The following is a 27,150-nucleotide window of genomic DNA, read 5'->3' as shown; positions in this document are numbered from 1 at the left end:
GCTCATTGACCGGCACGAAGACCGGCCAATCGGCTTCCTTAGCCCCGCCCTCGACGCCAGAACGGCCGGGCAAGCTAGATGGAGAGCGCGCGGTGAAGGCACGGGGAGGGCGCGGGCGCTTGCGCAGTAGGGTGGCCGCTCCCGGCCGCGTGCGGCGCGCAGGTCGGCGCAAGCGCGGAGGCCGGGGCAGTTGGCCGGCGCGCTACCGCGCATGTGTGTCAACTACGAGGGTGGGTGCCGGGCCGGAGGCTTTAGAGTAACAGCGCAGGTGAGGTGCCCGAGCCGGCCGGCGTGCGGGGTGCGCTGGGGCCGCGGGGGAACCTTTCCAGCCTTAGCTGCGGGAGGAGCAGCGGCACGGGCCGCCTCGGGAGCTGGGTCTCTGGGGCCGGCTGGGTGGCAGAGACCTTCTCGGGCCGCGCGGCAAGTTACCGCGCGCGCCCCCCGCGCTCTTTCCGCAGGTGCTTCCCGCAGACGCTCGCCTGCTGTCGGGCCCGGAGCGCGCCCCCGGGGCTCCCGTCCCGGCTCCCCAGCGCCCTCCTCCTGCGCCCCACTCCCGACCCACGGAGATGGTGGGGAGCCGGGGCCTCGCAGGGCAGGAAGGGGGCTGCTGCTGCGGAACGGAGCCGTGGTGGAAGCCCCGCTCGCGGGAGGCTCTTCGTGAAGGTCTGGGCGTAGTTCACGACCGCTCTGTGCTGAAGAGCGGGAGCAACGGTAACAGGCCTGCTTGCGAGCTAGCGCAGCACGGTGAGAGCGCCGGTGACTCCGCGGCCGCGCACCTTTGGCCGTGACATAGAACAGGACCTGCTTTCCCGCGCGCGCCTCCGGAGATGCGCCAGAGAGAGCCCGAACTGTCGCTAGTAGTGACAGCGCGGGTTGTCGGGCCTGTAACGCTGTGATTCTTCCCCAGGCACCACACCTGCTGGTGTCCCGATGGAGCAGCGTGCTGGCCATCCCAGCGGAGAAGGTGTGTGTCCGAGGCCCTGCACCCCCCCCCCCCACACCAAAGCCAGGCCTCCTTAATTGCTCAGAATTTGGGAAAGTGATTCTAGTTGTATGTATTTTTTTTTCCCCTGTTCTCTCTGTTAAGTGGAACGTATTTGTAGGTGTTCTACGGTTTCCCATCAAATGGAAACGTTGCTGGGGCGCCTTGCGGGCTCCCTCAGCAGAGCTTGTGACTTTTGAGCTCAGGGTCACGAGTTTGAGTTCCATTCTGGGCGTAGACCTTCCTTTATAAATAAATAAATAAATAAATGGGAACATTGCGGTATTCCCAGTGCCTAGAACTGGATCTGTTACATGATAGTTGCTCGAGGACACGTTGAGGGAATACATTGCTCTTCCTTTGTTTTCCCTCTTACTGCTTAGAACAGGACTTCATGTGCAGGGATTCCAGGAGACCTAGTGTTGGGAAGAGTAAACAGATACTCCGTTGGAGGGCGGGGGCGGCGCAGTCCCACTCAGGCCCACTCAGCTGGACTGGGAGGTGCCTGGAGCAGCCGACCCCAGAGCCCACCACTTAACCGTGGGTGGAGTAGATAACTCCCACCGGAGGGGCCGGCTGTGTTACAGCTTAGAACAGACTGTGTTCACAGTCGTCGGGGCTGGTAAAGAGCATGACCATGGAGCCCCCAGGCCTGGACTTAACCCAGCACTGCCACGTGGCTAGTTGTGGAATCCTAAGCAAATTTCCTAACTTAAGTTTTTTCAGATAAAATGTGGAGAAAGCTACCTACTTCTTAAGGTCATCGTGAGAAATAGATAATGGCCATAAAACACCTGTTCCCTTTATTTCTGTGTTCTGCGTCCTGATGCTGCTTCCCAGCCTCCTTCCCCTTTGTATTGTCGGAGGTGTGGTTCCTTCATGTGCGTTGTGTGTCAGTATTCCTCCCATCTTCACACCTTCCAACCTGGTGGAAAATATATTCTCCTATACCTAGGAAGGGACTGAATTGTGGAGAAGTGCATTTGCATGGAAGTTAAAGTTAGATTTTTTTCCAATGGTGACAATAATCTTGAGACCCCCAGTTTCAGCTTCTGTCTTCGTACCATCCTGCAGGAGCCTTCAAATGACAGATGAGACGTGGGGAAAAGGAGATGGGGGGCCTACAGCAGGGCTTGGAAGATGCACAAACGCAGCCTAGAAAAACCCCAAAGACAAATTTCCTTCACCTTCGCCAGGAGTAGTAGGGAATAAAACAGATTTGCATTTTCATATGCCTTTTTTTTTTTTAAGATTTTATTTTATTTGACAGAGAACACAAGTAGGCAGAGAAGCAGGTAGACAGAGGAAGGGAGCAGAGAGCCTGATGGGGGGCTCATCCCAGGACCCTGGGATCATGACCTGAGCCGAAGGCAGAGGCTTTAACCCACTGAGCCACCCAGGTGCCCCAACAGATTTGCATTTTCATAGGCCCAGTGAGTCTCCAAGTAGAGAGGACCTCAGCCTGGCACCCAACTATGAGGACTCTCTGCCCCCTGCCCGGGGCGGGGTGGTGGTGGGGATCCCCTCCTCTGTTGTACTTGGAGTTAAGGACAGGACATGACATCTTCCTTCATTCAACCTACCTGTCACACCTCTGCCCCAGGCTTGTTTCTTGTGAAGACAGCCGTCCTTAATCTTCATCCCCAGATCCCGGCTGAGACAGGATCGCTTTGGGGAACACAGTCCCTGGCTGCCCAGATGGGTTCTAGGTTAAGTGCTCTCTCACACTTCCCGGTGGAATAACACACATGCTCAGTCGTTTAGTGGCTGTCTACACCGCAGGGCTGTCAGCTCCCTGAGAGTCGCAACCACGTGGGTCTGCTTGCTGTGGCATCGTCAGTGGTGGACGCTCACGGGCATAGAGCTGTCTCCTAGGTGTGTAAGTGAGCCGGCAGAGTCCGTCTTTCGGTCCCCCTTGATCTCGGCCTGGCAGTGGCTCGCAGTCTCCCTCGGAGACTCAGCCGCTTTGCCTCTCTCCATCCGCCGCCTCTCTGTACGCTTGGCCGCTTCCTTCTCATCTTCAAACTCCCGAGGAAGAACTCCCCAAGGCCCCATTTTTGCTCTCCCATTTTTTCACTCCAGAGAGCTGATTTACTTTTGCACCTTCTTTATCCCCTTTTTGGGGCTGGCCTGGCAGTTTGACCTTTCCCCTGAGCTCAATGCTACCTCTGGCTGTTTTTCTAGGCATTTCTACTTGGACTGTCTGGTCTCCACTCATTCACTATGTCCAAAATGTGAGTTACCTTAATCTGATGGGACCCAACCCAGACTTCCTTGGGTAAACAAGGAAATTCAGAGGCTTGTGCAGTTGGGAGGGAGGCTGAGATGATCGCAGGACAGGAGGAAGGCCCTGCGGGAGCGGGGACCTTCAGGACAGCACTGAGGGACACGGTGCCTGCAGCCGGCTGTCCGTCCATCTCTCCCCTGCGCTCTTGTCTGTGCTCTCTTGCTCGTGTCTGCTCCTTGTGCCGTGCTGGCCAAACTCAGTAGCTTTCCTCTGCCCCAACTTCACCTTTCCCCAGCATAGCAGACCCGAAGAAAGCAAGCTGCTTGGACAGCAGGATCCGTATGTGCACTGCCCCCCCGGCCCCTCGTGCTTACGCTTGGATCAGCCACATGGCCACGGAGGATGAGATACCGTGGTTGGCCTGTGTTGGGTCCCAGGCCCTTTCCTCCTGGGGAGCCAGGCCTGGTGCGGTCCCAACCAGAATGGCCTGGAATCTGAGAAGAGTCATTTTTCCAGAGGAAGTGTTGCTCACGAAACCAAATTGACACATGTCTTCTGTGGGACCCATGACCTTCTCCCTACAAATGCACTTTTCCTTCTAACTTAATTATTTGTGCCAAAGATTATGTATTTCCCCGTCCCAGGACTTCTTTCACATCCAGACTCTTTTAATTCCTGTAAATTAATAAAATATAGAGTTTTTATCATATTTTCTGATCTTTAAAGGCTCAGTGGCTTTCCACCGGATTCAGGAGAAAGCCTGAAGTCTCAGACTTACTGTTGTGAAGGGCCCCCCGCGGCTCACCTGCTCTCCTGAGCCTCTTTCCTCCCCACTTGAGGTATCTTTTCTGGTAGATACCCTCTCCTGGCCTGGGGTCTTCCCTGACTCCCAGACTTGTCTTGAGCTCTTATTCCTTTCCGGAAGCATCCATTTCTGCGTCCAGTCACATACTTAGGATAACTATGAGATAAAAGGCCTCGTCTTCGGGGCACCTGAGTGGCGCAGTCGGCTGAGGGTCTGACTTGATGTAGGATCGGCTCGTGATCTCCGGGTGGTGAGATCGAGCCCTGCACCTGGCTCCATGCTCAGTGCAGAGTCTGCTTGAGATTTTCTCTCTCAAATAAATAAATAAATCTTAGAGATAATAATAACAATAATAGCAACAAAGGTCTCATTTTCACCCAGATTGTCAGAAGCGCATTATTTAGGTCCTTGGGTGGTTATTTTTGTTTTTAAGATTTTATTTATTTGTTTATGTATTTATTTGACAGAGATCACAAGCAGGCAGAGGGATAGGGGGGAAGCAGGCTCCCTGCTGAGCAGAGAGCCCGATATGTGCCTCAATCCCAGGACCCCAGGACCATGACCTGAGTGGAAGGCAGAGGCCTATCCCATTGAGCTACCCACACGTCCCAGTCCTTGAGTGGTTGTAGCTCATATTTCGTCATCAGTGTGCTATTCGTCTCCCAAAGAGATAGGAAGCCACGAGTTCGAGACCCTGTGATGCGCGAGTGTCCAGCACAAGAGTAAGCACGTGGCACACGTCCATGAGAACTTGTCAGATGTTAGCTGAGCCCATCCCTGCTTGGCTTCCCTTACTCCCACTGTGGTTTCTTTTTTGTCTATCTTACGTCACTTCCTTTGGAGCTATTCAGCGCAGGGCCTTGGTACCTGTGTTCATAGACCAAAGGCAGGGGTCGAGTTAGGAAGGCCGTCCCTTGTGAGAAGTGACTCTGAGTAGTTGCCTCTGATTTTGTTCCAGCCAAAGAGGAAAGTAACGCCGTGCCTCTTTGTCCAGCCAAACCCTCCCCTAGCTTTATTAATCTTCCAGCAAGTTCCCCACCAGCTGCTTCCCTGAGCATCCAGAAAACAAAGCCGCCCTCAGGTAAGGATTTGGGGGAGGCGTTCCCCAAGGGACCCAGCGCTGGAGGGGGAGGGCTTGCACGCAGGAAGTGGCCTGAGCTTTCTCCCAGTTGATCTGGAACCAACCCCGGGTCGCTGGCAGCTTGCGGATTGTTCATTCAACTGATTGCATTTTCTTCCGGATTCTACCAATTTGTGTTGGTTTCCTTATTCGCATATTTACTGGGCTAAGCGGGACTGAAAGGAAGGTTGTATTGCTTGCTAGTAACTTTAGTTAAAAAGCGGCCAGGGAAGGAAATGGTAGGCAGTCGCTCCCATTCCTGTGGGGAAACCCGTGGGTGTTTCGGACACCTGCAGGGAGACTACCAGGCACTAGATTATATGACAGGTCATGACAACAGTTTTTGCTGACCTCAGAGTTTAGCAAAGGAGCCAAGGCCAATAAATACACAAGAAATAGGCACATCACTGCCAGAGTTACCCAGGAGCTGGCTGCAGTCGTTGAGAACAGTAGCAAAGTGACGTGAGACAACAGGAGGGACTGCGGGTCCCCTCTGACCCCACGCTGCACCAGGCGTCTCACTCACTCATCAATATGTTCTGAATACTTAGACACCAGCACATTTCTAGGTGCTGGGGATAGAACAGCGAACGAATCAGAGCTTCCTGCCTTCCCGGAGCTTATGTTCTAGAGGGGGGCTTAGACAACCATTAAACAAGTGATTGCAGAACAGGCTATGTGATCACAAGTACTATGGGGAAAATTTGGCAAGGGAGAAAGTAACAAATCCCAGTGACAGTTTTCCAGTTAAAATAGTGTGGCCGGGTAGGTGACAGCCGAGCACAGGTACATGCGGGCTGAGTTGTGCAGGAACGACCAGAGCCCTCCCCGCTGCGGGACGGTCTCTGAGTCTCCCTCCTGCCCCCAGCGCACCTCCGCTGCTCTCCCTCAGGAGTTGACCACAAGCCCACGGAATGCCTGGGACTCCTGGAGTGTATGTACGCCAATCTCCAGCTCCAGACCCAGCTCGCCCAACAGCAGATGGCTATTTTGGAAAATTTACAAGCGTCCATGACACCGCTGGCTCCTGAGCGGGGAAGCAAGAACTCTACTCTCTCAGCCTTGTCCCGCAGCCTGTTGTTAAATCACCGGCCCAGTCCACTAAATGAGTCGCGGAACTAAGTCACTGTGTGCGTCTTCTGCTTTCTCCCCGGCAAGCCCTCGGTGGAACCCAGTGTATAGGAATCCTGCACATGGCTGGTTCACAGTCAGTGCTCGCCGGGTGCAAAGCACTGGGCGAGTCACTGGGGATGCGTGTCACGGTAGAGACCGTCTTGGGATAGTTAGCATCTAACAAGGCAGCTAAGATAATTCCTTGCAAAATGTAGCAGTCCTTGGAGGGGGGCTGCAGGGGGGCTGCAGGGGAGGGCGTTTTTAGGGAGGGCAGCTGTACCCATCTTGGACTCTGTGAAGGGGTGGGCATGGGGACATAGGGAGATGAAGTAAGGGGGGGTTCATGTCAGTGGAGGGGCTTGGACAAGGACCTTGAGGTAGGAGAATAAGTCAGTAGAAATTAGGAGGGGAAGCTTTCCTCCCCAACAGAGGATGTGAGGGAGAATGGAGAGAGCTGAGATCTGACAAGGCAGCTTTCCCCGGGCAATGGGACTAACCACAGCCTCTAGAAGCTCTGATTCTATTGGAGGCACTGAAGAGCCGTTGGAAGCCTTCAGAGAGCAGCAGGGCACGTGTAAGGTCATGGAAACACCACGGGCAGGCATTCTGGGGTGGAAGGGCAATGGCGCTCATGAAACCTAAATCAGTTGATAATGTAATCTGATGTGAGACTACTGTTGGCCAGATAAGGGGGTTAGAAACAGACAGGTCATCTCCTCAAGACGGAGTGGGGGAATCTGAGCTGTACTGCAGAGAAGGACTGACTTCCAACAGAGAAGGACTGACTACCAGCTTTGAACTTGAAACACCAAGACACGGCACATGGAAATTTCTCTGCGGGGAAGACAGTTTAGCTTTGATGAGGGGTCAGGTCCAGCCATAAATTTCCAGTATTTGAGAAGAGGACACATGAGCTTAGCTCAGCCATGTGAGCCACACTGGGTCGTCACTTTCACAGATGCGTTGGCAAATTACTCTCAAGACTGGTTCCTTTTCCCCAGACGCCTTCTCTTCCTGTGAAATGCAGGGGGAGAGCTGGGTTGGTTTGCAGAGGTGGGGAGGAGGGAAAGCAGTGATTAAGAAGAGGGTTTCAGGGGTGCCTGGGTGGCTCAGTGGGTTAAAGCCTCTGCCTTCGGCTCAGGTCATGATCCCAGGGTCCTGGGATCAAGCCCTGCTTCAGGCTCTCTGGTCTGCAGGGAGCCTGCTTCCTCCACTCTGTCTCTGCCTGCTTCTCTGCCTACTTGTGATCTCTCTCTGTCAAGTAAATAAAATCTTTTTAAAAAAAGATTTTATTTATTTATTTGACAGAGAGAGATACAGTGAGAGAGGGAACACAAGCAGGGGGAGTGAAAGAGTGTGAAGCAGGCTCCCCGCTGAGCAAGGAGCCCAGTGTGGGGCTCCATCCTCAGACCCCGGACCCCAGGATCATGACCTGAGCCGAAGGCAGATGCTTAACGACTGAGCCACCCAGGCGCCCCTGCACTACCAAGTTTACTGAAGCATTTGTACACTAGCTAAGATCTGGAAACAACCTAAGTGCCCATTAAATGACAGGTGGATAAAAGGGCTGTGGTCCATATGCCCCGTCCAGCTCAGCCATGACAAAGGAGGATTTCCTGCTGTTTGCAACAACATGAATGCTCTTGGAGCTCGCAACGCTGAGTGAGGGACGCCAGAGAAAGGCCGGCACTCCGCAACTCCTGGGATCAAGCCCCACATTGGGCTCCCTGCTCAGTGGGGAGTCTGCTTCTTCCTCTGTCTCTCTCTCAAATAAATAAATAAAATCTTTTAAAAATATTTTATTTATTTATTTGACAGAGAGACAGAGCAGGAACACAAGCAGGGGGAATGGGAGAGGGAGAAGCAGGCTTCCTGCCAAGCAGGGAGCCCAATGCAGTGCTCGATCCCAGGACCCTTGGATCATGACCTGAGCTGAAGGCAGATGCTTAACTGACTGAGCCACCCAAGCGCCCAATAAATAAAATTTTTTTAATATAATATATAATATATATATAATATGTATATATATATAATATAATATATAATATATAAAATAAAAATATTTTAAAGAATAAAAAGATTGTGCTCATTTATTTGAGAGCGAGGGAGCATGAGCAGGGGGAGGGGCAGAGGGAGAGGGAGATGCCAACTCCTTGCTGAAGGAGGAGCCTGACATGGGCATCGATCCTAGGACCCTGAGATCACAACCTGAGCTGAATTCAAATACTTAACTGACTGAGCCATCCAAAGGCCCCTTTGTTTTTATTTTTGAGAGAAAGAGAGCAAGCCAGTTTGGGGAGGGAGAGACAGAGGAAAGAATCTCAGGCAGACTCTGTGCTGAGCATGGAGCCTGACGTGGGGTCTGATCCCACGACTCTGAGATCATGACCTGAGCTGAAATCAACAGCTGGTCATCTAACCAACTAAGCCACCCAGGTGCCCCTCAGTTAGAAAAAAAAAGGAAAAGAAAAAAAAAGTTTAAGTCATGCTCAACGGAAAGATAGTCCATGTTCATGGATAGGAAGACTTAGTGTTGATGTGTCAGTTCTTCCCAAGTTGATTTTTTTTCTCTTTAAAGTAGGCTCCACACTGGGTGTGGAGTCCAATGCAGGGCTTGAACTCACAACCCTGAGATCAAGACCTGAGCCAAGATCAAGAGTCACTCACTTAACCTACTGAGCCACCCAGGCACCCCATTCCCAACTAGGTCTATAGGTTAAATGTAATCTCAATCAAAATCCCAGCAAATTATTTATGATACTGACAAACTTATTGTGAGGTATGTATGGAGAGGAAAAGACCCAGAATAGCAATATTGAAGAACGACATTGGAGCATCTTGGAGATGCCTCCTGACTCCAAGACTTAATGTAAAGCTGCACTAGTCAAGACAGTATGGTATTAGTGAGAGGCTAGATGAATAGAGCAACAGAACACAATGGAGAGCCCAGACATAGACCCACACAAACATAGCCAGCTCCCCTTTGACAAAGGGGTAAATAAAGGTAATCCAATGGAGAAAGGATAGTCTTTTCTTCTTCTTTTTTAAAAGATTTTATTTATTTATTTGACAGAGAGAGACACAACGAGAGAGGGAACACAAGCAGAGGGAGTGTGAGAGGGAGAAGGAGACTTCCCGAGGAGCAGGGAGCCCAAAGTGGGACTCGATTCCAGGGCTCTGGGATCATGACCTGAGCCGAAGGCAGATGCTCAATGACTGAGCCACCCAGGTGCCCCTGGATAGTCTTTTCAGTAGTGTTGGACTAGCTGGACATACACATGCAAACGTGAATCTAGAATCCATTCTCTCTCACCCCATGTCCAGTCCTTCAGGAAACCCTGTCAGTTCTAGCTTCCAAGTCTACCCGGAGCCTGACTGCTTCCTCCTCCTCCATGCCACTGTGACCACCGACTCTTGCCTGGATGGTGCCGGCCGCTCAGCTGGCTGCCTGCTTCCACTTAACATGCACGCTCGTGCTCCCCAGGCAGCCAGAAGCTCCTTTACAATAGTAAATCAGATCATGTGACTCCTCTGCTCTTAACTCCTTGGTTGCCCCCCATTATCCCTACAGAGAAGTCGTGCTCCTTACCAGGGCCCTGAGTGCTCCATGTGCGGCCCACGTCTCCCTGCGCCACCCCCTTGCTCGCCACACTAGCTGCCCTGCCCTCCATGCTGTTCCCTCTGCCCAGGGGTCCATAGGAGCTCCTTTCTGGCTCCCTGCCTGCGTCTCCTGAGTCTCCCATGGCCATCCCCAGCAGCCCAGTCTCACTCCCCCTTCCTTTCTGTCCCTCCGTCCTCCTGCCGGCCTTGTCTACATCAGACCTCTTAGGGCATGTTATAGAGCTACTTATGTGTGTTTCCCGCAGCTCCCCCACTAGAAAAGCATCTCCTTGAGGGCAAGGTCAGTGTCTGTTGTTCACTGCTGTATCCCTAGGGGCAAAGCCAGGCCTGCTTGACCTTGTGAAGTGTGGTTCCATAAACAGCTAGGGAGGGAAGGGCTGAGTGGCTATGATTTTGCTTACCAGCATCACGAGCCCCAGATTTCACATCCTGCCTGGGTCTCAGGGGTCTCGGACTCAGGCAGGCCTGCAGGACAGAGACCCAGAGCAGGCAGCCTGCATCCTACGTGTGCACCAGACAAGGTGAAGTTCTCCAGTGTGACGGCCTAGTCCAGTCCCTCTTCTGCAGCCAGGAGCTTCCTAGAGCCAGGAGCCCATGTCAGGTGGTAGGGACTCAGCTCGCCACCTCCGTCCCAGCTGCTCCTGCCCAGCTGTGGACGACCCCCACCAGGCCCCGGACAGAAATCTCATCCAGTCATTCCATCCTGGGTCATATGGGAACATTTCTGCTCAGTTGCTCCCTTTCCAGAGAAGAGAGGTGTTCATCAAAACTCACGTTTGGGGAAGACCGGCAGGGAGCATGGGGCTGGCTAGAAGAGGGAGTCCTTGGACTCCCCGCAGAGGGAAATAGTAGGACGTGAGCCAGCTTTCCCAGGTGGTCCAGGATGGACCGTGGTTCTGGTTGGTTCCATGGTGGTGGTGGAGTACTTGGGAGCACTGAGGAAAAGAAGCTGCGGTGGGGGGTGGGGGAAGGACACAGGGTGTTTTGTCCTGGCCCCCTTTAACAGTAGTCACACCCATATGACCCATTCCCTCCTGGCTTTCCTCTTAAAGGGGCCCACTCAGGCACTTGAGAATTAAATGAACACCCTTCCTTTTGTGTTCATTTTTTTCCTTTTTTTTTTTAAGATTTTATTTATTTATTTGACAGAGATCACAAGTAGGCAGAAAGGCAAGCAGAGAGAGGAGGAAGCAGGCTCCCTGCTGAGCAGAGAGCCCGATGCGGGGCTCGATCCCAGGACCCTGGGATCATGACCTGAGCCGAAGGCAGAGGCTTTAACCCACTGAGACACCCAGGCACCCCCTTCCTTTTGTGTTCAAACTAAGGACTGAGGGCCAGTTTCCCCACATCCCTAGCAGTGCACAGATTTCCCCTAAGGCAAAGAAATGGCCATAAGGCTTACTTGCAGGTTTCCTTATGAACAGCGGTAATCACCGTGAGCTTTGCTTCTGAGGACACGTGGCCGGTCACGTGCTTCCTGGACACTGATGCTCACGACAGCCCCTGGAAGGTGAGTCCCTCCCTGTAACAGGTGAGGAAACTGAGGTTCGAGGCTTGGTAAACAACTGGTGCAAAATCTCTGCGACCGAGCTGAGACTCTGACTTACGTCCTTGCGTTCCAAGGCTATGCCCTTCCCTCCTGCACTTTACTGTCTCCCAAAACTTTTACTGATCGGGGATTGAACTCAGACCCCCAGCAGGATAGGCAAGGACTGTACTTTGGAAACACGGCTACCGTCAAGCCTTAGTGACTGAGACATCGTCTCCTCTGTCTTGGCGGCCCAAGAACAAGGCGCGGTTCTGTTCCATGTGGTGGCAATGGAGCATGGGGGAGATGTCCGCCAGAATCCAGCACAGCACCTGGCCCACCGCCAAAATGCAGATAGAGTGTTAAACATATGAACAAACGGGGGGCTTGAGGTCAAGAAAGTGATCTGTCTTTTACTGCACACTAAGTGGGTGAGGCCCTGGGCAGAGAAAGCCAGATCTAATTTTCACTATGCCGTGGAGGTAAAAACAGCAATGTTTTACACGGTGCTGCAGTGGCTGTGGTCTTCAGGGTGGTCTGAGAGCTGCGGTTCATCCGGCCCCAGAAAATGGGCGTCCAGGAGCTCTCTCGCTTGGCCTCTTTTCTCTTCATACCAGAGCGCTGCAAGAGAAGAACCCCCTCCTCCACCCCAGCTGCGAAATCAGGCTGGATCTCAACACAAGCGTCACTTCCTCCGGGAAACCTTCCCTGACCGACCCACCACCCACCGTGGGTAGCAGCACGGGTTAGCACCAGGGCCAGGACACTCTCGGCCCTCTGCAGCCTGATCCTGCCCCTTCATTTACATCCCCCCTGAGGGCAACCCCACAGTTACTCAGTAACCCAAGCCCTGGGCCCAAGCCAAGGACCGCTGGGGCCTCCCTGGGCCAGGGCAAGCAGCTCCCAGCAGTTCCCCTTGGCCACCCTCCATGTGTCCAGCTGCTTAGTGGAACTAAGATGGGGCAGACCCCCAGTCTGCAGGATGGGAGCAGGTAACAGACTCAGGGACCCCTTGGGGGAGGTGTGGGGTGGAGGGAGGACTGAGAAACAAAGCCCCCTTCCACCAGAGCTTCCAGGCCCAGAGGATGCAGGGGGAGGGCAGGGGCCCTGAGAGCGTTTGGATGGAGCCTCTTCCTTCTGGGTGGTGGGCCAGGGGAGACCTCGCAGGTGGAGGCTTGTCGGGGGGACCCTCAGAAGGGGAGGACTATCAGGATCTTGCCCTCTGCTGGGCCAGGGGTGACACAGGCTGGTACCACTATTTGTTAAAATATAATGATCTTTCCATACAGGTGGGCAAACAGATGTAACCCAGATGTCTACATAACAGGCTGACCCGGCTATTCTGGCCCTCTAGACCTCCTAATATCCAGTAGATCCCATAGAGGTCTCTCTAGGCCTCCAGCTGTGTTACCCATGTTGACTAGAGTCTTGGGTCATGGCCCCAGGCCCTGGCCCGGGTTGGGACTAAGCGAATTGTTGTTGGACGCATGAATGAACCACGGTGGAGGGGGAATCTGAGATCCGGAGGCGTTCAGAGACTAAGAGAGACAAACAGGTGAGACAGAGATGGGACAGGCTCCCAGAAAATGCTGGGAGGGCCCAACCCACTCCTTCCTGCTCTCACCGGTTCTGCAGCTTATGAGGGCCTGTCCAGACCCTGCCTGGGCAACCCAAAGAAGCCCCCACTCCCAGACAGTGCCCAGGAAGCAAGCCGCACCCCTGGGGCAGAAGGCTGGCTCCGGGAGGGTATCCCAGATGAATCGTCCGAGAATCATTATCCAAAGGCTGCTGACCAGACATCCCCCACCCCCCCATCCCTGCAGTAGGAGCTAGAAAACAGCCTTCCTGCTGACCAAGTAGTGCCAGAGAGCTCCGAGCCATGGGCCAGGGGCCGCGGAAGGCCAGAGAGCCTGCTTGGGCCGCCGGGAGCAGTCCCACGGAGGCTTAGCCCTGCCCTCCCAGGCCTGCTTGGCTGGGCACTTACTTAGGTCAGGAAGGCGGACACCTAGAATCCAGCAGTCGCCCAGAGCCACGAGAGGCTGGAGGCTAAAGCTGTCGGTGGGAAGTGCGGAGGAGGAGAGCTGCACAAAAGGCAGACGGAATGCAAGGAGGAGGGTCAGGGACGGCACTGTCACACCTGTCCCTGTGCATTCCTGAGAAGGGGCAAGCTCCCCTTGCTGGCAGGAGCCCCACCTGACACCTGCTAGGGGGAGTGGCTGGTCCCTGGGACCCTCGGCCACGGCCTCCAGGAACGGCAGCTCTTCCTTTGCAAACAGGGACGAGCCCCGCCCACACAACAGCCCCCTCAGACTCGGCTGGGCAGCAGGGAGGACAGAGGGCTTCCCATCCCACCAGCCCCACTGAGACGCCCGTTGGCCTTTCTTCTTTGAAGCCCCTTGTGGCCTTCAGGTGTCAGAACCAACAGTGCCAGGGTCTTCCACCCGTGAGAGCCCTCCAGTGGCCCCAAGCCCACAGGCTGAGGCCGTGTGCCTCAGCGGGGCCCTCAAGATCTTTCTAGACCCCCCCACCCCCAGCTTCAGTCCCTGAACACCCTGGACACTCCCATGGCAGGTTTCCATCTTTGCAGGTCCCTTTCTTGAAATGTCCCCTCCTCCTTCTTGGAATGCCCAATTTCTAGGTTGTCCTTCTAGAGCACCTGCAGACATGACCTCCCAGGAAGCAGCTCATGTCTGTGCCCAACCTCATCCCTGCTCCCGTGGGTTCTGCTGCCTCTCCTCCTGGGCCCCCTTGGGCTCTGTACTTCCTAAGGTCCCACATTCACCCCAGTGGGAATTCAGTTCCCTCCTAGCTGCTCCTGGAGGGAGGGCTCATGTGGTTCATCTCCAAAGCCTGGCTCTCAGTAGGCGTCAGTCAGTCTGTGTCCTTACTGTCTGTCTCCCAGGACCCCAGCCAATGTAGAACTTGCCCATGTTAGAAGCGGCTCCTGACTCCAGGCTAAGACCCTTCTCCATCTAGCTTCCCTTCTTTCCAGCTGCTGAGGCAGAGGCCAGGTGTCCTCATCCCTGTGCAGGCATCCAGGGAGCCCAGCTGTCACCGCGGCCAGCTGCTGGGCAGGCTGGGATGCAGACCGTGGTGGGAGGCCCAGAAGGCTTTGGGCCCAAGGGAGGGACTGTGCTGCTGAGGCTCAGACACCCCCAATCAGGTTAATCATCAATGCCTGGCCAGTCTCTTTGCCTCCGTTCTCCATCTGGCTTTTTCAGTTGGGAAAAGACTTGAGTAAGCCCTCCACTGTCCCTGGTGTTAATCCCGGAGGGGCCAGGCCCGGGCCTTAAAGGGCCTCTTCCTTGGGAAACACTCTCTAAACTACGTTCGAAGGGCAGGGTCCTCTCTTGCCCCCACTCCCACCCGCTCCTTCAGCTGTGCCCCATCAGGGCAGGTCACAGGCCATCTCCAAGGACCTGTCCCAACCCGAAGAGCGCGAGAGGCAGCTGGGCCAAGGAAGACAGGAACTGGGGGTCCTGATAACCCCCTCCCCGCCCGGACGTTGTCACACCTCAGGCCTCGGACATAGGCCTTCGCCACCCTGGTACCGCACCTGCCGGGGCTAGGGCTTCGAGCTGTGGCGGAGCTTCGGCGCGGGCCGGGGTCTGGCTCCGGTGGGCGGGGCCTGATCTAGGGGCGGGGCCTGTTATCTAGGGGCGGGGCCTGGCCCCGGTGAAACCTGCCGCACAGAGCCGGGATAGTCAGCCCTGCGCGCCCCGAGCGGGAGTCGGAGCCGGAGCCGGAGCCGGAGCCGGGGACTGGAAGCCCCTATCCATGGCCGGGTCCCCTCGCCGCGCCGCGGGCCAGCGACTGCAGCTGCCCCTGCTGTGCCTCCTCCTCCAGGGCGCCACCGCCATCCTCTTTGCAGTCTTTGTCCGCTACAACCCCGAAACCGATGCCGCCCTCTGGCACTGGGGCAACCACAGTCACGCGGACAACGAATTTTACTTTCGCTACCCAAGTGAGTGCGGGTAAGGGCGCGGGGAGCAAAGACCCCAAGGTCCGCAGTGTCTCCGGCGGGCGTCTCTACCCCAGGAGGGCAACTCTCTCTCTCTGAGAAGAAGGTGCCCCAGATTCATAATGACAGCCTTTCACTGGTGTCTGCGGTGTCCGGGCATTGTGCCGAGGGCCGCACATGCATTATCTCCCTTAGTCCACGACGTGGACAAGGATGGGGAAACCCAGGCTCGAGGAGATTAGCTGTCTACTTAAGGTTTGGGCTGCCAGAGTTGAGGGAGTGGGGATTCAAACCCAGATCCGAGCTGGAGGTGCTCCCTGTCTCCCCTCCCAGCTGGCGTCATTGGGCTTTGCAGGGCTGTTCCCAGACGGGCTCTGCAGGGCCTCCACCCTGATCCCAGGCAGAGAGTCCTCCCGGTAGGGAGTGGTGTGCCGAAGGTGGTAATGGCAGGTACTCGCTATGAAGGCAGCAGAGACAGGTGGCACTGAGGCATTTCCTCCCCAGCCACTCAAAGCTGGCCCTTCTGGAGTCAGAGAGAGAGAAGGACACCACCACTGACCACAGCTCTGAGAAGGAAGCCTGGCAGGGTGATTAGCCCACTTCCTGGGGGAGGAAGCTGAGGCTCAGAGGGCCTGTAACTTGCCCGTAATCACCCATCAGGTGAATGGCAGAGCAGGAACTAGGTCTCTGGCTTCCCAAGCAACATCCCCTACTGGGGACAGAGCCTCTCTCTCAAGGTTGGGGGCCGCCTCTTGCAGCTCAGGCCCTGGGCAGCTGGGACCAAAGATACCAGCTCTCCAGACTTCATCACCATTGCTGGGCAGGGCTCCTCTCAGCCTCAGTTTTCCCCATCTGGGCAATGGGAAGAAGGAAGCTTGAGTTTGAGGGGTGGACATGCAAACAAGGCCCAGAGTGTGGGAGTCTCTTCTATAAACCCTGGTCTGTCATTACCCTGCTTTTCCTATGCTGAGCTGGTGGCAGGCTGTCCCCACCTGACCGTCTCCCAGTCCCGACCCCGATGCAGTGAGGCTGCTGATGCTGAGGGCATAGAGGGTGAGATGCACTGGGCCCCAACTAGAAGTGCCAGACCCCCAGACCCCCAGCTGTCCTCTGCAGGGGGGCTGCAGATCCTCCCATGTTTCCCCTCAGCCCTGTCTGCACAAGGTGAGCCACAGTCGCCTGGATGGCAGGCTCCTGGGTCGTGCATTTGCCCAGAGAGGTAGAGTTGGGAGGAGACAGCCCTCAAGCTGAGGGAAGTAAGCTCTTGTCCAAGGGTCTGACCTAGCTGCCTGCCGGGACCCTGTATTTGCTCCTCCTGGAGGGCTTCAAGGCCTCAGCACCCTGCTTGCCTCAGAGTTCTCCCCGAAACACCCCAGCCAGTTGCCCCTCTGTTTCAGGGCGGGGGCAGGGCTCTCCTGCAACACGCAGCTCTCCCTGGGCTGCAGTAAGGATGGGAGTGGGGATCCTACCTCTTTGATGTCCTAGGTTTCTATCCCTGTGGACTTGGGACCCTGGTATCCGGGGAGGTTGGGGCGGAGGGAAATGTGAGGTCTCTGGAGCCTGGGGCTTTGATGAGCCGGGTCTTCCCCTGCCCCTGAGTCCAGGGGAAGGGGTCAGGGCCAGAGGGAGGCGTAGCCACCGCCCTTTGGTTCGGGAGATGAAAGGGAGTTCTGCAGCTGGCGTTGAGCCGTGGGGCTAACCGGTGCCAAGGGCACGGCCGCTCAGAGGGTCCGTCCGACCTCTCGCTGCAGGAGGGGCCCTCAGAGCCCATCTGGTCCACTCGCCTCAGGTGTGCAGAGACAGCCAGAGAGCTCAGGGGGCTACCCAAGATCACACAGCAAGCCAGCCAGGCTTGAGCCAGGTCCCCTGGCCACCCAGCTGCGGCAACTCCTCCTGTCCCATGAGGCAAGTCATGGAAATAAGAGAGAGGAGAAAAGACAAGTTGACGGAGGACACAGCCACAGCCACGAGAATGAGTCTCAGAAAATGGTGTGGGCAGGTCCTGCGTCACATGCCTCTGAGAGCTTAGCTCTGGGGAGAGGGGATTAGGACAGGTAGAATCGGGATCTTCTTGGAAGACATGGGGGAAGGGGGATGTGACTGGGACCAGAGTGGTTTGTGACCTCTGGGAGGAGGAGGGAGTCGAGTGTGAGAGGAGGTGGACCCCCAGGTCACCACTCCCTTTCCTCTGCTGGGCGTGTTTGTAGCCCCACTTTACAGATGAGGAAACCAAGGCTCACAGAGCTTAAGTGACTTGTCCGTGGTCACCCAGTCCAGCTCTAATGGTCCCCTTCTTCCTTGTTATTTTGCTCAGGATCCAACGAGTGGATTGGGCAGGAGCAGTCAGGGAAGGAGGGAGGGTAATGGGTATCTCTAGGGGTCTTTTATCTTTTCTCCAACCAAAGGTGCATGGGTTCGGTGGCCACAGCCAATGGAGAGTCTGCGGAATGTCCTGCTGTGAAGGAGATTTTCTTAATGTTTAGACTCCGGTTGAAAGGTCAAGGGACTGAGTTTTGATTGAAAACAAGCCCAGAGCAGGAGATATAAATATTATTGCCAGTTAAGACAAGTGCTGGGGCAGTTTCTGCTCGTCAGGGTCGCGGAGCACGGCAACCCCTTTACTGTTTTCCACAAGGAGAAAAGAAGCCAGACAGCAAGGCCTCAAAGAACTTAGGGTACAGGCTGGCTTCCGGGGGGTTCTTCTCCTTTTCTGCTGGGTTTTAAGATCTGAGAGGGAGGAGAGAGCTGGTGATTTGGGGGCGCACAGGGCTGGAGAAGTGGGGTGTTGGGGACATTTAGCAAAGGCAGTGGACCCCCAGACCCTTACCCCTTTGGCAGCTGGGGGTGGGGGGCAGCTGAGCCCCAGACCCACCCAGCCGTCTGCCAGGGGCTTGCAACCTCCTTTCCTGTCAGCCCACACCCAGCACAAGAAAAATCTGCTTCTCCTGAAGTTGCGGATCGTGTGTACGGTCCGGTAATACACATTTGGCCTGTCAGTGCTTCTTCAGACGAAACAAAAAGGGGACCGTGATTTTTTTCCTGTATGATCTCCCTCTCTCTACAAGAGATCTGAGGTCGTTTACAACAAACACATAATGAGGACGAGAAAAGAAAAGCTGAGAAGCAGAACATAAATAATGAATAGTAGTCATCAGGAATGAGTGCCTCAGTTGTCCCAGCTGCAATCCCGGTGTGTCTCGGAGCTTCCAGGCGGCCAAGAGAAAAGGGAAATGCAATCAGTTATGTGTTCTCTCCAGAGGCTAGGAGGGCTTCCTCGAGTGGGTCCCTGGTTCTCCGACATCTGTGTTGAGCGCTCCATGAGGGAAGGTGCAGTGGCAGCTGCGGTGACAGCCGTGTCCCCAGAGCCTGGTGCCCCAGTTCTTAGTAAATCTCTGTCAGGGGAATGCGGGGGAAGCAGCCAGGGGCCCTGGGGGAGGTGACATTTGCTAGGACTAAGTTCCAAGGGAGATTTCTCACGTGGAGCTCTAAAATGGGAGTTTAGGGTCAGAGTTGACCCCCTTTTCTCAATAGCTTGTTTGCACTGTGTGATTTCTGACCACACTCATGACTCTCCTTCTCTAGCATTTCTCTGTTAAAGCCAAAGACACTGCACGGAATTCCCCCCAGAAGACCGAGCAGGGCTGCACTAGGTCACGTCTCAAACCCTGTTTACACGGAGTGGGGGAGGGGTGCAGGCGCACACGGACCCGAAGCAAACCGCTGCTGTGTAGCGCATCCCCAGAGTCCCTGTAGACGTGTGTTATCAGCCTTGCCTATTATGCAAGCAGAAAGCCTCCAGTCTTCCTGCCCAGAAACCTCACTGACACTGTGTGACACTGTGTGTGATGAATCCAACCAATTCATCTATAAAATTAACATACGCAGATTATAGAAAGAAACACGCAAAAGAGCAGAACCCTCCTGCCCCGAGCCTCTGTAAGGCACAGATCCAGGGGTCCCCATTGGCACTGTGTCCCAGCAGCCTCGCCCCTCCGTTCCTGTCCCAGTCCCCGTCCCCATCCTTGAGGAATTCTCTGTTCACAATCGGAACTATGCCCCCCCAAAATAAATAAAGTTGTTTCATAAATTATTTTTAAAAAGTTTAAAATCCTCAAAATGGAGAGAGGCACAGATTCCGAAGTCTGAAGGATGGAGGTTAGACAAGGAGGAGGACTTTCCAGCAGAAAGGGAAAAATCAAACGAAGTGCGAAGCGGGAGCCAGTTTGGAGTCGGGGGGCCAGGGGCCGCCGCAGGGGAGAGCCGGGGCAGGAGGGCCCCGTCAGGTGTGGGAAGACGGCCGGAGGAGAGAGCAGGAGGCTGGGCTCCCAGCTCCCACATGGGGACAGCAGGGTGGGCCGGGGGGGGGGGGGGGTCCCCGCCGCAGCTGGGGGGTCTCAGAGGGCCGGTCGGCTCCAGCCTCTGGGCGCCCCGGCTGGCGAGGGCTGCTGGGGTGGGCGGCGCGGAGCAGCTGCGAGCGCCCCCGCAGGTTTCCAGGACGCGCACGCCATGGTGTTCGCGGGCTTCGGCTTCCTCATGGCCTTCCTGCAGCGCTACGGCTTCGGCGGCGTGGGCTTCACCTTCCTCCTGGCCGCCTTCGCCCTGCAGTGGTCCACGCTCGTCCAGGGTTTCTTGCGTTCCACGCACGGGGGCCGCATCCGTGTGGGCGTGCAGAGGTGGGCAGTGGCGGGCTCCCGGCTCCTCCCCAGTCCTGGGCTAGCTGGGAGGCCCCTGCCTGGCGGGGAGAGCCAGCCCCACGCCCTGTCCTTCAGTCGGCTCCCAGACCTGCGGGGGCCGCCCCTACACCCCGCCACACCTGGCCCTTTCTTTAAGCCCCTTCTTACCCAAGGGCTGTTGGGCGCATGGACGGCTTCCTGGAAAAGGAGGGGGTTCAGGGGCGCTCCTGCTTCAGGATCTGGTTCTTCTGCCCCTTGTGGGCTTCGCACTCCACGTCCCAGAACCTCCCCGAGACTGCTTTCCTCGTCCACGAGCGGGGGCCACGGGAGCCCTTCCCACCCACCAGGGAAGGGCCCAGATGCCGGTACTCCCTGCCTGCTGCCCTGACCCGGGCCTCCGGGGCCACCCTTGCCCGCCCCTCCCGCCCTTCTGTCCGGTATCCCCAGCATGGTCAACGCGGACTTCTGTGCGGGGGCTGTGCTCATCTCCTTCGGCGCCGTCCTGGGCAGGACTGGGCCTGCTCAGCTGCTGCTCATGACCCTTCTGGAGACCGTGCTGTTCGGGATCAATGAGTTTGTGCTCCTCAGCCTCCTGGGGGTGAGTCAGTGGGGCCGGGCAGGGCGAGTCAATCGGGGAGAGCATGGGGCCGGGTGGGGTGGGTGGGGGCAGTGGGCTGCCCCTACACATCTGCTCTGCCTCCCCAGGTGAAGGACGCGGGAGGCTCCATGACTATCCACACCTTTGGGGCCTACTTTGGGCTGGTCCTCTCTCGGGTCCTCTACCGGCCTCAGCTGGAAAAGAGCAAACATCGCCAGGGCTCCATCTACCATTCTGACCTGTTTGCCATGATTGGTGAGGCCGGCCTGGGTGGGGGTTGGGGGGGCTGGAGAGGACCACCTCCAGGCAAGGTCTCGGAGTGCTGCCTACAGTCCTTGGGGTCCTGCTGGGCTCTCCCTTCCAAGAGCCCGGGGTTGGCTCAGCATTGTCAGCGGGTTTATTTTTGTTCTGTTTTCGACATGTTCTTGGAACTCAGTCCTGGGATGTTCACACGCCCCAGACCCATTCCCCAGACCCAAACCAAGTCTGATGGCACCAACCCCTGCTTAAAACCCTTCAGCTCCCACCCCAAGTCAGAAGCCAGGCTCAGCCCAGCACAGCTGCCCCCCACCATTCTCCCCACCTACTACCTCCAGTACTCTGCCCCTCACGCTGCCCACCCCCAGCGATTTCCCAGAGGCCCCTGCACTCCCAGGGCACAGGGAGAGGTCATGGGTCCCTCCTGGGAGCGGCTGGGACTGACTGTCACCACCACCTCCCCCTTCCAAGAACATGCCTCTACCTTGGCCCCTGCTCCAGTCTATCTTCACAAACAAGGCGGGGAAGGAAATGGAGATTTTATTTTCTTGTAGGTGGTACTGAAGAATGGCCAGAGTGCCTATGCCCCCACAAAAAGGCTGGCTTTGCATTTTTTTTTTTAAAGATTTTATTTGAAAGAAAGACAGAGATAGCGACAGAGAGTACAAGCAGGGAGGAGAGGACTGTGGGGCTCGATCCCAGGACCCCGGGATCATGACCCAAAGGAGCCAAGGGGATGCTCAGCCCACTGAGCCTCCCAGGTGCCCCAGATTTTGTATTTCTCACTCACCTCCAGGTCTGTGGTGAAATGGGATGGATGTTTTGGCTGGAAGTCAGGGGCTCCCTCAGGAAGGCATGCTTCCCCGGGAGGCTTACCCCCCAGCTCTCCTCTGTACTCCCCATTTAGGCACCATCTTCCTGTGGGTCTTCTGGCCCAGCTTCAACTCTGCGCCCACCGTGCTGGGGGACGGGCAGCACCGGACAGCACTCAACACGTACTACTCTCTGACGGCGAGCACCCTCAGCACCTTTGCCTTGTCGGCCCTGGTCGGGGAGCATGGCCGGCTGGACATGGTAGGGGTGGAGGCCTCGGGGAGGCCTCGGGATGGGTCGGGGGAAGAGCATTGTGAGACCCGGTAAGGCCCATTTTCCAAGGGAACAGGACGCAGCACAGGCCCAGGGCCCAGATGTGCAGGGTCCTCGCAGGAGGAGACCTCGGGACAGCTGGAGGGTTAGAGGCAGTTGGCAGAGGGACTTCTAGAGGCAGGAGATGCCTCTGTGCTGGACGGGGTGGGGCTGGGCTGGGCGTGCCATCTGGAAGGGCCTCCCATACCCCCCTCCCTGGTGCTGCCCCAGGTCCACATCCAGAACGCTGCGCTGGCCGGAGGGGTTGTGGTGGGGACAGCAGGTGAAATGATGCTGACACCCTTTGGGGCCCTGGCAGCTGGCTTCCTGGCTGGGACGGTCTCCACGTTGGGATACAAGTTCTTCACGGTATAGACATCTCCCGGGGCCCTGGGCAGAGCACAGGGCGCTCAGTGCCTTTCCTCCCCCATCTCCAACAGCCCAGGGTGGGGGGCACTCAAGACTCATGACAGGTGTCCTGTCCTCCAGCCCATCCTCGAGGCAAAATTCAAAGTCCAAGACACATGTGGTGTCCACAACCTCCACGGGATGCCTGGAGTCCTGGGAGCCCTCCTGGGGGTCCTTGTGGCTGGGTTGGCCACCCACGAAACTTATGGAGAAGGGTGAGTCCTCACCATCTCTGACCCTCCCCAAGGTCATTATCCCCGCAGGCTGACCTCACTCACTCTCTTCCTCCTTTTGTGGACCAACACAAAAAGCACTGTTTTCATTCATTCGCTCCTGAACAACGACAGGAAGAGGTAATTACCCTTGGGACCAAAAGAGATCCTCAGACAGTTCTCAAAGCATCTAGGGGTGTGCGGGCCCATGAGGGTGACAGGGTGTTCTGGGCTCCCTCGAGGTCCTTTGGCTGCATGAGGCCATGCAGTGCACTGGCGCCCTGGCCCTGGGCTCCAGCCCCGTGTCCCCCAACCCCCTCTCCCTGCAGCCTGGACAGCGTGTTTCCGCTCGTAGCCGCGGGCCGGCGCACCGCCACGTCCCAGGCCATCTACCAACTCTTCGGGCTGTTGGCCACACTGACATTTGCTTCCGTGGGTGGGGGCCTCGGAGGTGAGTGACCTTGGCTTTGGTGGGAGGCTGGCAGGAGCTCTGTGGGGCGCAGAAGACAGAGGAGGGCTGTCCCCCCGGGGACCGGCCAGCGGATCCCACGCCCTTGACGTTCATTGGCTCAGATAATTAGGGAGCACCTGCTTTGTGCCAGAGGTGGGGTGGGGTAGTGGAGTTCAGGGGTAACCTCATCTGGAAGTGGGCACCTGTTCCCTCCTGGAGCCCAGAGGAGGTGGGGAGCCGGCCAGGCACTGAGTTGGTGTCTGTGGCTTCCCTGCACTGCCCGCTCCACCCACCAGAGGGCAGCCCGACCTCAGGCTGACTCAGGTCCTGAAGGGGCCGCTGGGCTCTGGTTCGGAGCAGGGGCAAGGGGCAGGGTGCCGGGGGGGTCGGGAAACACAGATCCATCCGTGGAGGCAGACTGCCCACTGATGCCTGGTCAGACGGTCCTTCCCAACGTCTCGACTCTCTCCTTGTGGCCTTCAAAATAAAACCGATGACTCAGTATCCCCAGCCCTCCCTGCTCTCCCCCCGAGATTCTCGCGCCCCAACAGGATTCGGTTTGTTCCCTCGCATAATCTCTTACTAACTCAGTAGAAACTCTCTGCACCCCTCCTGCGGGAGGCCGCAGAGAGCTCAGGAGCTGTGTCACAGCGGCGTCATGATAGGGTCTGCGACGTTCTGTAGGAAGGAGGGAGGCATGGGACTTCTCCACCATGCCCTGGGGGTCAGATCCAGCTCACAGGGCTGCAGCGGGTACCCGGGAAGGGCCTTGCTGAGCCCTTGGCACGGGGTCCGACGCACAGTAGGGCTGCCCCAATCCGGCTGTGACCCGTCTGTGGCAGGTGTCCTGCAGAGCCCTTGGGCCTCCCAGCCCCTCACACCTGCCCCTACCCCCCACCAGGCCTCCTGCTGAAGCTGCCCTTCCTGAGCTCCCCTGCGGACTCCCAGTGCTACGAGGACCAAGTTTACTGGGAGGTGAGGTGCCTGCAGCCCCTCACACCCAAGCCCTCCCTCCCGGCCTCACCTCGATGATCGATGATCCCGCAGGCCTCTTCCTTCCTGCCCACTCCTTCTCCTCTGGGGGACTCCTCCCACCCCAGCTGTGGTCTTCAGCCCCCGGGGCTACCCCTTCACCTGCTCCCCACCCCTGCCCTCCAGGTGCCTGGGGAGCAGGAAGAGGAAGCCCAGGGCACTCTGAGGGCAGAGGAGCCAGACAGCCGGGCCTGACTTGCTTCCAGCCCTGAGAGAGGACGCCCTGCTTTTAGAAGATGCTGACCGGCGACCGGCTACCGTAGGGAAGTTCTTTTCTAGCTCCTGCCCCTCCTGCTGCAAGAAAGGCTGAGAGCTGTCTGCGGCCCTGGGGACAGGGTGGTGGAAGGTGGGGAGATGGAAGGGGCCGCACCTGGCAGAGGTCGAGGGAGACCTCACCCCCCCACCCCTCGGCCTGTCTAGTGAGGCAGCTGAAGCGGCTGTTTCAGCGCGGTGTGCGCCAGGCCCGGCTGTTGAGATGATAAACACCACCCACACCAAGGACTCCGACTCCTTTTTTGTGCACTGGGCATGTGGGGGGCTCCTCTCTGGCTCTGACACACAACGTTGGAACACTGGACCTCGGGGCCAGAGAGCTCCCTCCTCCCTGGGCCCATGGTTCTCCCTCTAGGAGACCGAGTTCCGCCAGGTGGGTGCCCAGCCTAGGCTTGCTTGCCTCCAGGGACGGGGAGCTCATTCTCTCCCCAAAAGTCCGTGTGTCCCAGGACAGCTGGCGCTGCTGGCCAGGTCCTCCTGCCCCAGAATGGCAGCTGCTCCCACTCCTGACTTGGGCAGGCGCCTGCGGGGCCGAGAAGGGGAAGAGAGAGTTGTTTGCCACGGAGTCCCTGGAAGTAGCCCACAGCCAGGCGCCCCTTCTGCCCCTGTCGTTGTGAGGCCCCGGGCGTGGGAAGCGCCCCCGAGCGGCTGCGGGAGGGAAGGCAGCCCCCGGCCTGACCTCCTCTGACCACCAGAGGGCGCTCCGGGCCCAGCGCCGAAGCCGGTGTCCGTGACCCTCCGGCCCCCTCACCCCCAAACCTACGTCCTTCCCGGAGGCTCCCGCTCTGCTCCCCAGCATGGCTGCCCCGTGTCTGTGTTGAGCCCCCCGTGTGTCAGGCGGGCTCTAGGGCTTCAGAGGTCATGCGACAGAGAGCCCCCCCCCCGCAGCGGCCGGGACCCCTCCATCCCCGCCGGCCCTTCCTCCGGACTTCCGGCTGGAGCTGGGGGGACCGCAGACTCTCCCTCGAGACCAACAGCCATTCAGACCCAGGGACTCCGGGGGTCAGGGGCAGAGGGTGACCCCAGCAGGCGTCCTCCTCACTGTGTGGAGTTCGGCTGGGGAGCGAGGGGGAGGGGAGGAGCACAGAGAGCCCCGAGGGACAAGCGCTCCAGGGGACCCATCCGTGCCCCAGGGGCCCATCAGCTTCCTCCTTCCTCCTTGGAGGCCCCCACGGCTGGCCAGGGTGGGCGGGTCATGGGGAGGCCCCTGAGCTGGGGCAGAAAGATGACAGCCCAGATGGCAGTAGGGTACCCTGTCCTGTCAGCCCTGGTGGGGATGTGGGGGCTTGGGGGAGAGCTGAGGCCACATCCTCCCTCCACGCCCTGGGGCCTCAGCTCCCAGCCCTGTGCTGGCCCAGGTCCAGTTGCTGAACTGGAGCCTCCCCAGCAGTCCTCAAAGGGACCTGAAAACCTGTCAGGAAAGGGACGAGCCCTGGTGTGCCCTGGTTCAGTCTGGACCGTCATTCTGCACGCAGCTGCCAGCATTTTCCACCAGGCCCTCCACTTCTGGTCCTTCCTTGACCACAGCTGCATCTCCAGGCTTGAAAACGTGGCCTGCTCCAGCCCAGGCTGGCTGCTGCTCCCTGCTACATGGAGGAGGGCTTCCTGGAGGAAGGGACCAACTGAGCCCTCTCTCCGGGGAGGCGGCTAGCCAGGCAGCTTCCGAGGGAGGAACTGTGGGGTGGCCCACCCAGAGGTCCCTGAGAAAGAAGGGACAAGGCGGGGACCACCCCTCAAAAGTGCCCCGGGACAGGTGGTCCCCTGCTCCATGTCCCCCACGAAGCCTCCCGTGGCCTGGAGACAGTGCTGCGCTCAGTGCTCAGGGGACTCGGTCCAGGCCTGAGCTGTCCCAAGCCAGATGCCTGGTTTGTCCTCACTTTTCCTCCTCTCCCTCCCATACCCGGTCCGGAGGGCCAGCAGGCTGCTGGGCACCCCACGGACTGTGCCATGAGGAAGCCAACCATCACTTGTGGTTGGGATGAGGGCGATGGGGGGGGTGGGAGTGACGGGGGACAGGGGTGATGGTCCCATCACTGCTGTCTGGCCGGGAGCTCTGAGGGCAGAAAACACGGGTGTCTAAGGAGCCCCTCCCCCATCTGGCCTGCAGCCCCACTCAGCACCACTGCTCCCCCGCAAGGTGGCCCATCCCTCCAGCCTGGGTCAACAGAGATGGCAGGGACAGGGCCAAGGGGGCTCTTTCCTCACCCCTTTAGGACAAATAGGACTCTGCTCCTCAGGGAATCCCCCTCTGGTCGCCACCATTATCACTCTCAATGCAAGACAATCAGATGCTCGTCAGCTCATGAACTGCATGCAGCCCGAGCTCTGGGGACCTCGAGGACACTGGGCCCTCGTGTTCCTCCAGTGACGCACTGATGGGGTTGACGGGCCATGCGGAGGTCGGCGTGGAAGCCCTCAAGACACTAAGGGAAGGGTTTCTGGAAGTGGCTACTGTTCTGGCTTTGCATAACTCTGTCCGTCCAGGGAGGCTCCCCGGTGCCTCAGGGCCTGTGTGGATGGAGCCCTCCGGCCACTGCAGCTCGCCTGACCTCTGAAGGACCTGGCCTGAACATGGCAGCCTGGGAAAGGCCTGAGCTGTGCCATTGGGATTCACATCACGGCATGCGCCCTGGCTCGGGGAGGAATTAGACACGGCGTGGGTGTCCGAAGTGTGGGTCGGTGGCTCGGCGGGTGCCCCGCCTCACCCCAATATTTCTCTCCCACCATCAGGACCCCTGCCCGCCGCCTCCCGGCTCCGTGCCC

General features: G+C 57.6%; 2 protein-coding genes across 4 annotated transcripts; both read left to right on the top strand.

Moving 5' to 3' along the window:
- The first annotated feature begins 59 nt into the window (after nt 1-59).
- On the top strand, nt 60-7,408 carry TSACC (TSSK6 activating cochaperone). Of its 3 annotated transcripts, none has more exons than XM_047704619.1 (4): nt 60-268; nt 908-964; nt 3,167-3,216; nt 3,505-3,916. In XM_047704619.1, exons 1-4 carry the CDS (start codon nt 212-214, stop codon nt 3,752-3,754), a joined length of 414 nt encoding a protein of 137 aa, XP_047560575.1. In that variant the 5' UTR covers nt 60-211; the 3' UTR covers nt 3,755-3,916. The 3 variants fall into 3 exon arrangements, with proteins under 3 accessions (XP_047560575.1, XP_047560576.1, XP_047560577.1); XM_047704620.1 differs by lacking the exons at nt 3,167-3,216; nt 3,505-3,916 and adding exons at nt 4,973-5,095; nt 6,003-7,408 and having other exon boundaries at nt 117-268; XM_047704621.1 differs by lacking the exons at nt 3,167-3,216; nt 3,505-3,916 and adding exons at nt 4,973-5,095; nt 6,027-7,400 and having other exon boundaries at nt 118-268.
- Nucleotides 7,409-15,054: 7,646 nt separating this feature from the next.
- On the top strand, nt 15,055-24,608 carry RHBG (Rh family B glycoprotein). The gene is made up of 10 exons (XM_047704618.1): nt 15,055-15,360; nt 19,844-20,030; nt 20,478-20,628; nt 20,736-20,883; nt 21,794-21,960; nt 22,243-22,380; nt 22,501-22,634; nt 22,961-23,082; nt 23,984-24,057; nt 24,241-24,608. Exons 1-10 carry the CDS (start codon nt 15,174-15,176, stop codon nt 24,307-24,309), a joined length of 1,377 nt encoding a protein of 458 aa, XP_047560574.1. The 5' UTR covers nt 15,055-15,173; the 3' UTR covers nt 24,310-24,608.
- The last annotated feature ends 2,542 nt before the right edge of the window (nt 24,609-27,150 follow it).

Source organism: Lutra lutra, chromosome 15 (genome assembly GCF_902655055.1).
Source record: "Lutra lutra chromosome 15, mLutLut1.2, whole genome shotgun sequence".
Lineage (NCBI taxonomy): Eukaryota > Metazoa > Chordata > Mammalia > Carnivora > Mustelidae > Lutra > Lutra lutra.
The sequence above is the reverse complement of the archived record's forward strand: the minus strand, read 5'-3'. Positions and strand labels throughout refer to the sequence as shown.